Consider the following 17,422-nt stretch of genomic DNA (forward strand, 5'->3'; position numbering starts at 1 on the left):
GTTAGAGTGGACACTTCTGCTTTGAAGGCCGAGAGGCGGCAGGAAGTATTTTAGAAATGGCAAAATGGTTGTTCCATCCCCAGACTAACCTCTAGCCCAGTGAGTATGATTTTAGGAATCCCTGAGGTTCCCTTGAAGCCTACAGCAGGACTGTTTCTGGTCCTTACCTGACATTTGCCTCCCTGATTAGAACACCCAGGAAGCAGGTGGAACAGTCCAGAACAAACAAGGGCAACTTCCATGTATCCCACCGTGGCAAGCTGGTGTGGAAAAGCTGATACAATACTGCATGTTTCTCTCTCTCTCTCTCTCTTTCTCTCTCTCTCTCTCTTTCTTTTTTTAAGATTTATTTATTTCATGTATGTGGGTACACACCAGAAGAGGTCACCAGATCCTCATTACAGGTGGTTGTGAGCCACCATGTGGTTGCTGGGATTTGAACTCAGGACCTCTGGAAGAGCAGTCAGTGCTCTAACCACTGAGCCACCTCTCCAGCCCCTTCCTTCCTTCCTTTCTTTCTTTCTTTCTTTCTTTCTTTCTTTCTTTCTTTCTTTTTTTTTGCTCTTTATAACTCATTTTTATTAGTTAACTAATCTGTAATCACTGTTGAAAATTATAAAATAAACTTAAGACAAATCATCCCTCAGTCCTCTTCATAGAATATTAATCTTCTCAGGACCTTCTGACCAAGCCAGCTCAGTCAACGGGGTCTCAAGAGAGGGAGGATTGAAAAGAAAAACACAAAATTATAACATGACTCCAGCCCGTACTGAGGCTGAAGCAGCTTTATTTCTCTCCAGCCTGCTTTTGTATCATCCTAGGTGCATCCAAAACCCATGGTCAGTTCTCAGATCAAAGACAAAGTAATCAAGAGAAGTCATGAACAAGGAGATCACACCAGACAGTAATTATGTAAAGTCGTAAGGAAAGAGATCACACAAGGGAGTGATTCAGCACAGTGGTTAACAAAGCCCCATGGTCACCGTTTCCAATATTCTTATCTGAGCCTTGTCTGAGCCCGGTGACAAGTGCCAAATCCCTAGAGGCGGCACCGAAAGCTCTCAACAACCTTCCCGGCCTCTGTACATCATAACTGTGTACCACTTTTTCTTTTCTTTTTGAGATTATAGAGACATCATCTCTCCCTTCCCTATTCTCCAAACCCTCCCATATAACTTTCCTGCCTCTCTGTCAGTTTCATAGACTCTTTTTCATATCAATTGTTGTTACATGTATACATGTATATACATATATATATTCTTATTTACTTATTTATGTATTTTTAATTTATTTATTCCATATATGGGAGTACACAGTCGCTGACTTCAGGCACACCAGAAGAGGGCATCAGATCCCATTACAGATGCTGTGAGCCACCATGTGGTTGCTGGGAATTGAACAGAGGAGGCAGTGCTCTTAACCACTGACCCATTGCTCCAGCGCCCCCCCCCACATATATATATATATATATATATATATATATATATATATATATATATATATATATATTCTTAAGTATAACCTGCTTAGTCTGTATGATGTTGCTCGTGTGTATGTTTCCAGAGCTGACCATTTGGTATTGGATAACCATTTAGTGTATTCTTACCTGGGGAAGACTATTTTCCCAACTTCTAGCATTCCTTAGCTGCCTGTAGATCTTTGTATAGTGTGGAGGCCTCATGTGCTTGCACTCTGTGTCCTTGTTCCGCCCATGGGCAGGCAGTCATTTGGTGAGACGTTATGGGTGTAGCTTCTGACTTTCATCAGAGATATAATCTCATAGCAAACTCCCTGATCTTCTTCTGCCTCTTACAATCTTCCTGTCTCCTGTTCGTCAATTAAGAGGTGTGGCAGTTGTTTTGTAGATCTCCCTGTTGGCACTGTGTTGTGTGTAATTTTAAAAAACACGCTTCTGCCTTCTCGGTAGCTCTGCCTGTGTCCGGGCTGGGCTGCGAGACCAGCCACCGCCAGTCTCACCAGTCTCGCTCAGCTCCACTGCCACCCTGCCCCCCCTCCAGCTTTGATAGCTCCCCCAGTCCTTCATGGCTAGCTTCACCAAACCTCCCACAACTGCCCCAGCTGCCCTCTTTCTCCTCATGCCCACCTAAGCTCAGCGGTTGGGAAACACTAGGCAGTTTTATTATTTTAAAACTATTTTAAGTTACTACCCAGTAACTCAAAGGCTGGGTGAAGAATTTCTTGCCTAATCTTATCAACTAAATCCCTCTGTCCTCCTTGGCCCCCACTCGAGGCGGAGGCTACAGACTCTAGGGGCCCTAAGCCCTAATGTCTGCAGCTTCCTCCTCACTAAAAGCCTGGTCTCTTCTCCCTCGCCATCTTTTCTTTTCCTCCTGGGATCTGGAAGTTCCACCTTTTCCCCTTCGCCCAGCAATTGCTTTCCACCTCCTTTGTTGACACAATTAAGAACCAATTAGGGAATCAACACCTCCCTCTAGGGACTAGGGTCTATAACTCTGTGTTTTGATTGGCTGTGGTTTTCTGTAGTGGTCTCCATATGTTGCAAGGACTGGTTTCCTTGATGAGGGGCGAAGACTGCACTTATCTGTGGGTCTAAGGACAATGTTTGGATTTTGGTTAGGGACTGTGCTGGTTTAATAAAGTGGTGTTGGAGTGGTTATAGGTTCTCCAAAGTCCATGACTTGACCAGCACTGCGTAGTTGGGAAGGTTTCCAGTACCAGGCATGGCCTCCCTTTTGTCAAGAGGGTTTTAGTTCCAATACACAGTAGGTGGCTAACTCCAAGGTGTGTATGCCACTACTATACCGCACCCTTGGTGTTTGCTGTCATGCCATGCTGGTCATTGTAGTTCACGGGCATCGCAGCTGGGTAGGACTGTTGGCTGCCTCCCTCCTTTGGAAGCGTGCGTGGTGCCTGTTGGAACCAGGAGAGCTCTTCCGCAGGGAGGGGCTGTTCAAATCAGTTCCAGCTCAGAGACCTCAGCCATGTTTTTAATATGCATGGTGTCTTCAGCACTAGGGGTTCACCTTCTACCTCTGGAGGGACAACAAAGGGAAACAGCAACAAGCTGTGTGTTTTGTGACTCTTGGACAGCCCTGACCACGAACTCTAAAGAAGGCTTCTCGTTTCTGGCATAGGAATTTTTGTTAGGTAGACTTTGGCTTTTGAGGGGAAGGGAACATTGCCCAATTGGGAAAAGCTTATTTGAAATGTATATGTATATTTATACACGGAATTACATATATTCTAAGTTGGTCGTATGAATCACACTTTGCTCTTTTCATACTTATGGCATTTTCATAATTAATGCTTTCAGATTCCTTAGTGTTACATTATTCTCTTACCTCTTCCTTTTGTATTTCCTTCATCTCCCCCCCAAAGAGTTCCCCATTCCCCATTTTCCTGATTAGATCACGTGTACCTTGCTGCTCTCCAGTCTTGCCCTGTTATGCCCTGTTTCTGAAATGGCCCCTTCTTATTTTCTTATAGTTATTCTGGGATATGTGTGCACATCTGGGGATTTGGAGCTAGGAGCCCCTGATGAGAGAGAACATGTTACATTTATCTTTCTGGGTCTGGGTCACCTTATTCAATAGGATCTTTTCTAGTGCCATCCTGTATCTTCAGAGTTCATAGTTTCATTTTTTTTTATAGCTGAATAGTTTTTCATACTGTATATTGGATGCAAAAAAGAAATAAAAAGGAAAGGACATGACTGCTCCTAGGTATGGTGGAGGAGAAAGTTTATTGTAGATATGTAGGAGAGTGTAGCCAGAGACAGACACATCTGGGAGAGTCCAGAGTGAACATGACCCTGAATTATGCGGAGAGAGAGGGAAGGGAAGGGGGAGAGGGAGACCAAGTACAGTAGCCAGGAGGCCAAAGGTACAAAAGGAGAAAAGAGGGGTGGGTAACCAAAATGTATAAATTATATAGGGAAGAGACTAGAAAGTTCAAGGTGAAGGGTGGGGCATGCTGGCCATACCCTAACAGGTAGGGCCTGAGTGATGCTGGGAGAAGCTGGTGGCCAAGGCCTGCTTCGATATGTTACATAAGCCCTCAGATGCTTGTCCTGGCTTTGACACTTAACATATATGTACTACATTTCAATGATCTTTTCATTGCTTAAAGGACATTGAGGCCGTCTGTTTCCTAGCTACTATGAATAGAGCAGCAATGAGCACAGCAGAGCAAGTGTCTGTGTGTTTCTCATGCAGATTGTGCTTACTTTGGGGAAGGGCTTTTTCTCTTTTTACTATGATTTTGTCTGGTCTACACCAGACTTGGGATTCTTCTCCCTCATGGATGCCTGTAGTTGGACGGTCTGGTTTTCATGATGTCCCACGTTTCCTGCATGTTCCTTTCCTGTGTTTAGTTTTTTCCACATCTTGCCGATTGGCTCTGGATCCACAGTGTTGAGTCTTGATGCTCTGTCTTCTTCATGGTCCTTTCCACTCGTAAGCCTCCCTTTTGGGTTTTCCAGTTGGGCCCCTGGAGTTTTCGACTCCATCGTCATTTCAGCTCGAGTTCCTCTTCAGTGCTTCTACCGCCTTATTGAATTCCACTCTTGAGCTCCGGGCTGTTGTGGTTTCTGCCATCCTTCTGCTTGCACTGTCCTGGGGACCCCTCGGCTTCACTTTCCTACGTTCTTTCCTCTCACTTTCATTGAGCTCTTTCTTTGTGTCTTCTTTAAACTCCTTGAATTCTCTGATGAAGTCCGTTTGTTCTCTTAAATTCTGTGTTCTGGGGTTCATCTAGGAAACTCAATGGCAGACATTTCTACAGATCTGGTAGGCTTTGGAGAGAAGATACTGCCTTGGTCTTTCATATTGTTGGTAGTTTTTGCAATGAGATCTGGGCATGCAGGCTTCCTTTAAAAATTCTGAGTCTGGTGTGGACAGACCAGGTTGAGGCAGAGGAGAAGATGTGTGGGAGGCTTGGGTTTAAAGTTTGGGAATAGCTGGGATGAATGAAGTCAGGTGGACAGAGGGAACTGAGTTGGTGTACAGGAAACACACTGTGGTCCAGGTCTGGAGGGCAGGGTACGTTTGGTTGACTGGGGCACCGAGTAGTGTTCAGGAAGAATCCTGTGATTGACTGTGGTGCAGGCACGGGTGCCCAGACGAGTTTGGTGCACTAGATGATGTACTGGTCCAGGTCTGGGGAGTAGGCATGGAAGGGAGGTCAGGGAGACTCAGGCTAGACCCTGAAGGAGGAGGAGGAGGAAGGGGAGGTCTGGCTTTGGAGAGCAGTTGGATTCATCACAGAAAGGACCTGTGGTACTTGTGTGTTTTCTTATTTGAGGAAATACTGTTGCACAGTCAATAGAACAGGGAGACAACTATCACCGTGGCTTCTTAGAACTGGTTAAACCTCCCAGGGTCATATAGGATCACAGGATTGGCATAAAAAGTATATTTTTAAAATTTATCATGGCTAGACTCAAGACACAGTGAAATAATTATAGTTAACATGGACGGAGCATTCATGGCCTTCTCCCTAACATGTTATCTTCCCTGAATTATCATTACCACTACAATATAGTAATAGTAGAACTTCCCCATTTCTGACCTAAGAACTAGGAGGTGCAGAGAGGAACTTTATCAAGGCCTATGCCTACAGAGCTGAAGCTATGTCTCAGTGGTTAAGAGCACTGGCTACTCTTCCAGAGGAGTGGGGTTCAGTTCCCAGCACTCATATCATGGCTTTCTGAGGATCCAACACATTCTTCTGCCCTCCTCCTTGTTCTACACCCAGATGTGATGTACAGCCATGTATGCTGGCAAAACACCCACACACATATGACAAATACAATAAAAAAAAATCACATACTTATAGAGCTAGGGTTTAACATCAGTTTGGCTCACAGTTTGTGTTATTTACTGCTGTATTATTGTGACCAAAATATCTGACTTGTGGCTTCAGGGACCAAAATATCTGACTTGTGGCTTCAGGGACCAAAATATCTGACTTCTGGCTCCTGGTTTCGGAGCATCTCAGTGTGTTCTTGCAGGGAAGGCAAGTTAATGAGTAGCAGAGAGTTACACAGAGGCTGCTCAAATCACACAGGAACAGGAAGTGGAGCCCAGTCTGTCCTCAAACTCTTGATTTCCTGCCTCAGCCTTCCAAGTACTGGGATTATAGGGGTATAGCTTTCTGCTTGTCATCCTTTATGATTTACAAGATGGAGACCATGAGGAGCTTTGGCTGTTTGTGTAAACAACAAACCATTGGAACCTAAGAATGACCCGGTGCATCTTCACTGGTCAAATAATTCAGGCCCTCAGTGGTCTGTGGCCTTGTTTTATGTGCCGGTCCACAGGAAGGGATTAGGACGGTGGGTCAGATGGGCAGTGGTTGGCGATGAAACAAGGCCACACCAGCAAGGGGCTGAATTGTTTGACCAGTAAAGATGTACATTTGAACATGCACATAAAAGTACATCTATGAACACACACATGCACACATACATATGAACTGCCAGTACTTGGGAGGCAGAGTGTGCAGATCTCTGAGAGTTTGAGGCCAGCCTGGTTTTAGATATTGAGTTCCAGGACAGCTGGGGCTACATAGTGAAACCCTGTCTCAAATCAACAACAGCAACAACAGCAACAACAACAACTTTGATAACAACTACAACTACTACTACTATTACTATAACTACTACTACAACAACTACCTTTACAACAACAACTACAAGAGAAACAACAACTACACTACAACAATTACAACAACCACAACCACAACCATAACCACCACCATGACAACAACAGCAGCAGCAACAACAGCAAGCATTACTATTACTACTATAAAAGAGGTAAAAGGACTGAGCTCTGAGCTCCTCCACTGGGGAGGAAAGAACTGGCCTAAGGAACTAAGGAGGAGGAACCAAGGTAGCAGAGACAGGGCCGTGGGGTTTCAGATGCCAACTAAACAAATTAGTTACAGGAAGTGGTGAGGAAGTGTTAAAAGGGCTGAATCACTAAAGATAAGGACAGGGAACTGAAGGCTGCAGTAAAGCAAGTTGGCTTGGTGACTTCTGAAACTGTTTCGGTAGGGAAGGGGCTAAGACAGGGTTTGCATGCTTAGAAGGGGTTCTAGGGAGAAAAACATACAGTGGATATAGACAACTGCTTTGGAGAAGTTTTGCGAAATGGAAGTGAAACCAGGGCAGTGGTTGATGAGGGAGGTAGGCCAGAGATGGGTTTCTTGCTTCTCTCTGGGAAAATGCATTATTTTCGATGGCAGTGTCAGGTCCCCTGCTCGTTTTCTTCACAAAATTTTGATACATTTATTTGTAATTTATTTGCTTGTCTCTCTGTGTGTATGTGTGTGTATGAGTATATGTGTGTATATGCACACGTGTGTACATGTGTGTACACGTGAGTGTGTGTGTGTGTGTGTGCATGTGTGCGTGTGTGCCCACTTGTGCTGGGATGTATAGAAGAAGGTAGAGGACAAGTCCAGGAGTCAGCTAGCTCTTTCAGCCATGTGGCTCACACTGGGGATGTCAGGCTTTTACCCACTAAGCCATCTTGCTGATTTTCTTTCATTTTTTTCAACAGGGTTTCCTGTGTCCCAGACTGACCTTTGTATCAGTGATGTAGGCAAGGATGACCTTGAACTTCTGATTCTTCTGCCTTCATCTCCAGAAAGCTGGGATTATTGGGGTATATGCTACAGTACCTAACTGCCATTCCCTTTTCCTTTCTTTTAGATTTATTATTATTATTTTATCTATTTATTATTATTATTATTATTGTTGTTGTTGTTGTTGTTGTTGTTGTTGTTGTTATTGTTGGCTGTCCTAGAACTCACTCTGTAGACCAGGCTGACTTCAAACTCACAGAGACCCACCTGCTTCTGCCTCCCAGTGATGGGATTAAAGGCGTGTGCCTCCATGCCCATCCTATTTTTCTTTTCTTTTTTTTTTTTTTTTGGTTCTTTTTTTCGGAGCTGGGGACCGAACCCAGGGCCTTGCGCTTCCTAGGTAAGCGCTCTACCACTGAGCTAAATCCCCAGCCCCTCATCCTATTTTTCTTACTTTAAGTTGTGCTATATGTGTGTCCTTGTGTGGGTATGCAGAAATCAGAACAAACTGGGAGCCTCTGCCTCTGCAGTCCCTGTTCTCAACCCCTGAGCCATGTCTTCAGCTGTTTTTCTTTCCTTTTTATCTTCCTTTTTACCCCTTGTCTTTTTTTTTCCTTGTTTTTTTTTCTTTTGAAAAAAGCTCTGGCAAGTTTTAGAGCAGAAGAGCTTTCCTGGTTCCCTGTTTTCCAGCCTTCTCTGGTGTGTTTCTAATTGAATGAAAAAAGAATGAAAGAAATAGGTAGGCACATGATTGCTCCTGGGTTTGGTGGGAGAGGAGGTTTGTTGTACACATGAGAGAGAGCATAGCCAGAGGCAGGGACATCTGGGAGAGTCCACAGTGGACATCATCAGACTGGGCTGGACCATGTTGGGAGGGGAGGGTAGGGGAGGGGAGGGGAAGGGCTTGCAAAGAGGGGGGTACCAGGTAAAACAGCCAAGAGCACAAGGCTACAAAAGGGGTAGGTAACCAAAATGGCTGGATCCTATAGGGAAGGGCAGCTCAGGGCAGGATCACAGCAACATCAAGGCCCATGGGCATCAGCATGGCCCTCGAGCTTCATCTTAGCCTGGGACAATAGTGTAGATGCCAGCATGGCCTCCAGGGGAAGTGTGGCTCATGGGGATCTTTTGAGGAGGTCCAATCCAGGAAATGAATCATTCTTCATCCCAGACATCCTGTTGCTGCACAGAGAGCAAGAGTGATCGTGTGGCTGGGCAATGTGTTAGGGGATGAGTCTGCACAAGCTCCAGGCTGCTGCGTGCCACCCTGCTGACCCCAGTGGGAAACAACATGTGGCTCCATTGACCACAACCTTCTCTCACACCTGTCACAGCTGCGGCCTCTCTAGTTCCGCCTCTCTCCACCGCACATGCACTGTTTCGTTCCTCCTTCTTCCCCACCTCTCACGCATCCATTCATTGTAGTGACATTGGAAGCTGCAGTGTGTCAGTGTGTCACACACTATATATATATATATATATATATATATATATATATATATATATATATATATATATATATACAAATGTTCATTTCAGTGAGCATTGCTCTGGTTCCAGGTTTCTGGTCTCTGACACACCATCAATATTGGACCTTCAGAGACTCCTCTCAGGTATCTTGCTGTTGACTGCTATGGTCTGACCCGCCTCCCTCTGCCCCTGCAATATCTGTTGCCATTTTGTTCCATGCCTGCCAGCTCTTTCACATTGCTGCTGTAACCTGCCAGTCACTAACACAGAGAAGTGACGGCACAAGGACATGCAGACCACATTCCCTGTTCTGTTCTGCGTGTTCTGAGTGTTCTCTATGAGGTTTGCTAATCTTAAGAATTTCCACAGAGCTTTACAGAGGACCCATCAAGTCAAAGGTCAGTATGAACTGTTATTCTAAAATATCTTGAGTCAGAGCTGACCACTGGGCAGCCCTTCCTGCACCTATGTATAAGTTCACTATAGTTTTTGTTCTGATCTCAATGTTCTGATATCAGCTTGAAGGTTAGCTGATAATACTTTGCCTAATAAGCCGACTGTTCCCCTCCTTGCCCTTTGAACCTGGTTTTTAGGATATGAACCTGCTTTCTCATGTAAATTGTCTACCCTGAGAGCACACTAGTACTGCAATTAGGTTCCTGAGTTTTTGGGTTTTTTTTGTGGTCCTGGGTGTCCAGTGTTAAGGTATGCATTCACTTAGCTATTGTTGCTTAACTGAGATCGCTGTTTGTTTGGCTTGAGTGTCGATTCCTGAACCCCACCATTGCCCAGTCACAGTGATCCATGCTCTGGTTCTGCAGGACCAGGTTTGTCACATGATCCAGCAGCTCATACATGGGGTGCTGTTGGGGTGGACTGACTCAAAGTGCTGGATCTGGGTCTGGATGGTTTTAGCAGAGTTGGTCAGCCTGGCTTCAGCATGGGATGGGTGCGGAGAAGGGAGACACTTTGGCAGCTATAATCTCCAGAAAGTTGCTTCAACCAGCAGGGAAAAGGCAACAGATGTGGTCCTGGGGTAAATTCCTGCTTCTGCATGCAACTGTAGGCTCAGCTCCGGTTTTCAGGCTTACTTCTGGTTCCGGCTTCTGTAAACTGTAATCCACTTTTGTCATGCACCCACAGCTGCCGGCTTGTGTGCTGGGGTCCGTATCTGTTGCTGGGTTCAAAGCTGACACTGAGCCAAACGAATCTCAATTTACAACCCACACTTTCTTCTGGAAGTTAGAAGGTGTGGTGGTTAATTCTGTCAACCAGACAGGATCTAGAATAACTTGGGAGACAAGTCTATGGGAATGTCTGTGATGGGATTTATGGATTGGGTTAACAGAGGTGAGACGATCCACTCTTAGTCCCCAGGGCAGCACCAGTCCACAGGCTTGGGTCCTGGGCCTATGAGGCCCTACCCCTCCAGAAGGGACTACTTCAATTAGCAGTTGAGGAGAAGGGACAGCCCTTTCTTCATTAGTGTGGTCACAGATCAGCTGCCCTTGCTCCACTAAATATCTTTTCTCACTGCTGTAACAAAATGCCTGACAAAGCAACCTAGGGAAGGAAGGGTTCATTTTGTTCACAGGGTACAGGGATTGATGTTGGGGAAGGCATGGTGGTCACACCCTGGTCAGGAATTGGAGCGAGACGGAAGCTGACACTCAGTTCACCCCACTCTTTTCGGTTCACATTTTCACTTTTATTTTTGTAGTGTTTGACAAGTTTGAACTTTAGTAATTTCCATTCCTTAGCCTTGGGTTTCATCCCATTCCTCTCTCCCACTGTAGACCTTCTCAATGGGTCTCCCTCCTACTTCCTTTTCTTACTTTGTTGGTCTCTGAGATTGCCAAAACATGGGCATGAGATTATCCTTTGAACTGACCTCAGAGCTCCAGAATAGTTACACTGGATAGATTATGCTCCATGGTTCCTGAAGATGGGGCTTTTGATCAGTCCACACCCAGACTGTTCTCTCTCGGTTAATTTCTATTGGATGTTGTCTTAGTCACTTTCCTGCTGCTGTGAAGAGACACCATGACCAAGGCAACTCTTATAAAAGAAAGCATTTCGTTGATTTCATTGGAGGCTTGCTTATAGCTTCAGAGGGTTAGTCCATTATCACCATGGGGGGGATAGGCAGGTAGACATGGTGCTGGAGAAGTGTTTGAGAGTTACATTTTGATCTGAAGGCAGCAGCAGCAGGCAGGGGCAGCTGCAGAGAGAGAGAGAGAGAGAGAGAGAGAGAGAGAGAGAGAGAGAGAGAGAGGGTTTGGGAGGGGACTGGGCTTTTGTGGGCTTTTGAAACCTCAAAGTCCACCCCTAGCAAAACACCTCCTAATCCTTCCCTGACAGCTCATCAGCGGGGACTAAGCATGCAAACACATGAGCCTATGGTGACCAAACTCATCCAAACCTCACAAATGTCTGTGAACCAGGCAGAGTCTCCTCTGGAAAGACACTGAGGAACACTGGAGAATCTCTCCTGTTATGGGACTATTACAGTCTGCCAGGGAGTCAGGTACAGACAATGAAAATATCCTGCAACCTCATGTAGTAAGTACCAGGGAAAAATGCATACTTGTAGCAGATGCCCATCCATGTCCCTGCAGCATGTGACAATTTCATGTATGGTGGCCTTGTAAGAGAACCATCAGCCACTTATGTGAGAGGACTCAGCAACTACTGGAGCCTGCTGTACTTGGCTGAAGGGCAGGCTGGGCCTAAGAGTGGAGGATTTCCCACAGATAATTCTTCAACCAATAGCTAACGTGAGCTAAGCGTAAGTGTCTAGATTTCTTGTCTCTTCACCAGGTAACCGAGGCTCCCAGTGGTCCTAGTGTACCAAGCTCCAGCTTCTGCAGGACTAATTCCCTCTGACTTCTTTTTCTTACCCACATCCCCACTTTTCCAGGTCACCTTCCAAACATGTTACCTGTACTAGTTAGATGTCCAGCCATGGAAAAGAAAAGAAGAAAGAGTGGGCATGGCGGGGGGGGGGGGGACTGGGCTGGCAGTCTATCCACGGTTGTCTGGTTGGGGAAATGGTGGCTGCGGTTTTTGTTTGCTTGTTTGTTTGTTTTTTAGTGTTTATGGATGTTTTGCCTGAGTGCATGCATATGCGTGCGCGCGCGCGCGCGCGCACACACACACACACACACACACACACACACACACATGATTGTGAATGCTGGCAATTGAACCCAGGTCCTCTGCAAGAGCAACAAATGCTCTTAACTGCTGAGCCATCTTCCCAGCGTCTGTGATGGTTGGTTTTAAACATCAACTTGCCACAACCTAGAGTTCCCTACTCAGAAAGCTTCAACCAAGGGAGTGTTTCATTAAGTTGGCCCCGGGGTAAGTCTGTGGGCGAGTATCTTGATGGCTAACTGATATGGAACCTGCCCTGTGTAGGCAGCACCATTTTCTCCCCAGCAGGGCTCTGAACTGTGTAAGTGTGAAGAATCCGGCAAGCAGGCAGTGCATTTGTCTCCCTGCTGTTGACTGTGGCTGTGACGTAACCTGCTGGAGTTCCTACCTTGACTTTCATGAAATCATGGGCAGTCACCTGGAGTTTTAAAGTAAAATAAAGCCTCCCAAAGTCGCTTTTGGTCATAGCGTTTTTGTTTTTTTGTTTTTTTTTTTTTTACTTTTCTATTTTTCGGAGCTGGGGACCGAACCCAGGGCCTTGCGCTTGCTAGGCAAGCGCTCTACCACTGAGCTAAATCCCCAACCCCAGTCATAGCATTTTATCATAGCCACAGAAATGCCACTAGAACAGTGGGCCGTTGAGAAAAACCCTGGACTGAAGAGCTGCTCTGAGACTTGACTTAGACCTTGGCAGTCAGTGGAATCTGAGCCTCTGCTTACACGAGGGGGTTGGGGATTTAGCTCAGTGGTAGAGCACTTGCCTAGCAAGCACAAGGCCCTGGGTTCGGTCCTCAGCTCCGGGGGCTGGGGGAGGTCGGGGAGGGGAGAGAAGGAAGCTAGGCGTGGCTGTAGGTCTACTGCTGGGGAGGCTGAGGCAGGTGGATTACCTTAATCAGCGAGGTTGAGATCAGCTTGGACAACATATTGGTATTGTTTTTCAAGAACAATAAAAGAAGAAGATCCATGAGATAGTACTTGTCACTAAGCCTGATGACTGGAATCTGATCCCTGAGACCCACATGGTGGAAGACGAAAACTGACCCCAGCAACCTGTATTCTGACCTTCATACTTACACAGTGAAACACACAAACATTCACACACACACACACACACACACACACACACACACACACACACACCCCAAATAAATAAATAGAGGTAAACAAGACAAAAGAATAAAAAACTCCAGAGAGTAAAGAAACCACTTTTTTCTTTTTTGAGGGGGCCAGGGGAACACAGTCCCCCATAACACAAATTATGCAATTGAGAATCCTGGATTTGGGGAAATCACAGGGGTTAGCACACCCCAAGTGTAATGGGCGAGCCTCACCTGGGAAAACTACCTTCCTGATCATAGTGTCTCCCCTGCCAGGTAAGTATGAGAACCCATTGTTTTTAAGAACAAGAACCTAGAGTAGACTTTATACCCAACAGGGCAAAAATGGTTAAATATCTCACAATACATCCTCTAGTTCCACTGCATATAATAACTTCAAGTTCTGCTTTCAAAATGCTTTCATGAAGTATACAGAACACTACACTGTGTCTTGGATGTGACCGTGGTTAAGAAGCCAATGGTTTCTTTCCTCCTTGGGGGTGTGTGGGCCTGAACCACGGTGTGGAGGTAGAGGTCAGAGGGCGGCTTGAAAGAGTTGGTTCTTTTCTTCAACCATATGGACACCCGGGATTGAACTCAGGGGGTCGGTGCTAAATGGCAAGCACCTTTACCGCTGAGTCACCTGGCTGGACCAACTCTTGGCTCTATTTTTGAAAAAGAGATTTGTTATATGTATGTATGTGGACCCTGCATGCACCATGTGTACACATGCCAAAGGGAGCCTCAGATCCCCTGGGACTGGAGTTATAGATGGTTTCGAGCCTCCATGTGTGTACTGGGAACAAGATGTGGGTCCCCTGGGAGACCAGCCTGGTCCTAAACACTGAGCCTACTACCTAGCTTTTTACCCCCATAATAAATGAGTGACAAATGACACCTTTGGGCGGTAACCTTGATAGTTTGGGCAAGGAAGCAGGGTGGCAAGAAAAAGCAAGCTGTGATGTCCCAGAGGAAGGCTACACAGGGCTGGGCATTTGTAGAGCCTCCGCCCTCTTTCTTTGAATCTCTCATAGCTTTTGCCTCTTACTTCTCTATTTTTACCCCTCTTGGCTTTAGTGGCTTCCTCAAAGTGTTTGTGGTGCCAGCAACCCCGCAGTTCACACATCTCCTAGGGTTTTGTTCCTTTCAGTCATGACTCTTAAATTTCTTCTGGTGACAGGTATGTGTTGGGGTCTTGGGGGATCCTCAGGGTTGGGGAAAGGGGGTGGGGTCCTCATAATGGGAAGGAAGGGATCTTTTGGGTCTATGAGTGGAGAGGAAGGTTGTAGGGAGGAGTAGGTGGGGAGAGGCAAAGGGCTTTAGGAAATATGGATACCAAGGATTGAACTCAGGCGGTCGGTGCCTAATGGCAAACGCCTTTAGTAACCGAGCCACCTTGCTGGACCAACTCTTGGCGAACTTTTAAAAAGAAAATCTTATGCGCGTGGATGTTTTACCTGGATGCATGTCTATGTATCAGGTGTGTGCAGTGCTGGTGGAACTCAGAAGGGAGCCTCAGAAGGGGAGGAGGGGCTCTTTTGGATCTGTGAGTGGAGAGAAAGGTCAGGGAATAGGAAGGAGCTCGGTAGAGAGGCAAAGGGCTTTAGGGAAGGATAAACGATTCCAAAAGAAAAAAAGCAGAGGTAGGCGAGAGGAGTGGTTAGGGAAGCATGGATGAAGGACTAAATCCATCGACTGCGAGGCTGTTCATAGACGAGGCTACCGAGGTGCAGGCGTGGCTCCAGGGAGCACAGCAGGTACACTTCCTCCTGCCTTCCTCGTACCACTTCTTAGCCTTACGTTCTAATCAACAGGAGTCTAGTGGGAATGCTTGTTGGATGACTGATAATCAAAGACTGGTTTGTTTCTTTTTATGCCTCTTTTTGTAGGGAGTGAATCAAGAAGGGAAGGAACTACTTGAAACTTGCATAGGAAGGAAAATTTCTTACTGAGGCCTTTGTTGTGTAAACCATTGTGGTTGTGACAGTGGGGGAAGAAGCCATTGTGGGCTTAGAGAGGGACTGGCCATACCTCTTCATCTTCATAGGCACTTAGAGGCCCGAGTCAGCACATTTGGCCCGTGGGTTAGATGTGGTCTCTACTCGTCTTAAAAGACAAACATCTACCATCCATCAGTGTTGGGGGATACTAACTTTACTCCCAGTTTAGAGAAATGTCATTCCTCAAGAATCTTATTCATCGCACGGGTAAATGTGTATCACAAAAATTGTGATAATTGGTTACAGTTTGAAATTGCTTGATGAAAACTTGGTAGATAGAGGTGAGGCCTGGGGCTTGCCCAGTGCGAAAGAAGCTCTCAGTTTGATCCCTAGCACCAGATAAACTGGACACGGTAATGCACCCTGTAACCCCTGCACTGGGGGTGGGGTGGAGGCAGGAGAATCAGGAGGTTAGGATGATCCTCAGCTACATGAGGAGTTCAGAGCCAGCCTAGGATGTGAGAGACACTGTCTTAAAAGCTTTTCTTCAAGCTGGGCGTGATGGCACACACCTTTTATCCCAGCACTGGGGAGGCAGAGGCAGGTGGGTCTCTAAGAGTCTGAGGCCAGCTTGGTCTACAGAGATAGTTCCAGGCTAGCCAGGGCTACACAAAGAAACTTTGTCTCCAACAAACAAAACAACAAAACAACAACAACAACAATGCCTTTTCCTCCACAGTCTTGCAGTCCGGCTGGTCTGAAACTCACTGTTGAGACTTTTGCCTCTGCCTCCCTGGTGCTGGGTTCTGCTTAACCAGCTGGTCTTCTGTAGAAAAAGTGAATGGATTGCAGTGTGATGGCCCACCCCTGCAACCCCAGCATTTGGGAAGTAGAATGGAAGCCAGAAGACCAGGAGGTCTAGGCTATCCACACTTACACTGTAGTGTTCAGAAGACCAGGAGGTCTAGGCTATCCACATTTACACTGTAGTGTTCAGAAGACCAGGAGGTCTAGGCTATCCACACTTACACTGTAGTGTTCAGAAGACCAGGAGGTCTAGGCTATCCACACTTACACTGTAGTGTTCCAGGTCAGGCTGGGCGATATACAACACTGTCTCAAAAACTTAACAGACAGACCCTACACTGTTTGGATCCCTGTCCTGGGCTGTCAGAGCTTCGGTGAATGTGGACAGGAATGGTCATGACTGGAAATGTGTGTTGTTTTCTTAACTGTATTGGTTCCTTTGCTTTGACTCTTAATTCCCTGTTATCCTTCCAGTCCTAACCTTGTGTCATGGCTTCAATTTGGACACTGAAAATCCCATGACCTTCCAAGAGAATGCAAGAGGCTTCGGGCAGAGTGTGATCCAGCTTGGTGAAACCCGGTAAAGTCCTCAGGGGAAGCCCAATGCCTCTGTGTTTCTCTAAAAGCTAGGGGAAAGAAGAGTTTCCTTATCGAGGTTTTTCTTTCTTTCTCTCTTCATTTCTTCTTTGATGGGGATGGAATCCAAGGCTTGCACATGCTCCATCACCGGGCTATACCCCCTTACCCTCATGACTGATTTTTCTTTTTTTCTCTTTTGACTCAGTAGTGAGGTTCCGGAAGTCCAAATTTACAAAATCCAAGAAAGTTGAGAGCAAAAAGTCCTTACTCCCTGGATCCTTTCCCAGGGGGATCCTGGCCATTGGACTCTTATGGTTCTTCAGGGGAGATTATCTGTCTTTATGTCTACCTCCTAACTGCTACCTACCTCTCCCCCCTCGATCTGTAGCTTGAATTTTGTTTAAGTTATAGCCTACTTTCAGGTTTTGAAAATAAATTTTATCGAATGCAACCTTGCTCATTTGTCACTCAGAATAAAGATAAGTGATGAGGGCTTCAGTCACGAAGCCTAAAACACGTGGCTTTAGAGAAATACTAGCTGGCATTCACCGTGGAAGTAATCTTCTCAGAATGAAGACGTATCGGTGTCTGCAGTCACAGAGGCTGTGACTAAGCCGTGTCACTATCTCGTCTAGGAAACTCTGGCTCACCACCGTCATCCATTCCTTCTGGCTCTCACGATCTTTCCACTTCCTGTTCTGCAATGATCCCTGAGCCTTGAGAGGAAGTGTGTGGCATAGCTGTCCCACTTAGAGCTCAGCACTCCCAGTCCCTTTTTCTGCATGTTGTGGGTCTCTGCTAATC

General features: G+C 46.1%; 1 protein-coding gene, 1 long non-coding RNA gene and 1 other non-coding gene across 4 annotated transcripts in view; 2 read left to right on the forward strand and 1 right to left on the reverse strand.

Annotated features, from left to right (window-relative positions):
• The first annotated feature begins 1,510 nt into the window (after nt 1-1,510).
• LOC102556135 (uncharacterized) lies at nt 1,511-12,649 on the forward strand. Its single transcript, XR_350748.5, has 3 exons — nt 1,511-7,032; nt 7,545-7,649; nt 12,484-12,649. It is a non-coding gene; the product is annotated as an uncharacterized LOC102556135 (long non-coding RNA).
• A 766-nt stretch (nt 12,650-13,415) lies between these two features.
• Rnu1-140 (RNA, U1 small nuclear 140) lies at nt 13,416-13,576 on the reverse strand. Its single transcript, XR_005499959.1, has one exon. It is a non-coding gene; the product is annotated as a U1 spliceosomal RNA (small nuclear RNA).
• Nucleotides 13,577-14,316: 740 nt separating this feature from the next.
• The window catches only part of Itgam (integrin subunit alpha M), a 50,452-nt gene continuing 47,346 nt past the window's right edge, over nt 14,317-17,422 (forward strand). Inside the window, exons 1-2 of one of the 2 annotated variants that reach the window (XM_006230214.5) lie at nt 14,317-14,472; nt 16,514-16,619. In XM_006230214.5, the coding sequence (XP_006230276.1) occupies nt 14,445-14,472; nt 16,514-16,619 (134 nt within the window). In that variant the 5' untranslated portion in view covers nt 14,317-14,444. The remainder of the gene's footprint in view (nt 14,473-16,513; nt 16,620-17,422) is intronic. The other variant, NM_012711.2, reaches the window with a different exon arrangement.

This window comes from Rattus norvegicus, chromosome 1 (genome assembly GCF_036323735.1).
Source record: "Rattus norvegicus strain BN/NHsdMcwi chromosome 1, GRCr8, whole genome shotgun sequence".
In the NCBI taxonomy this organism is placed as follows: domain Eukaryota; kingdom Metazoa; phylum Chordata; class Mammalia; order Rodentia; family Muridae; genus Rattus; species Rattus norvegicus.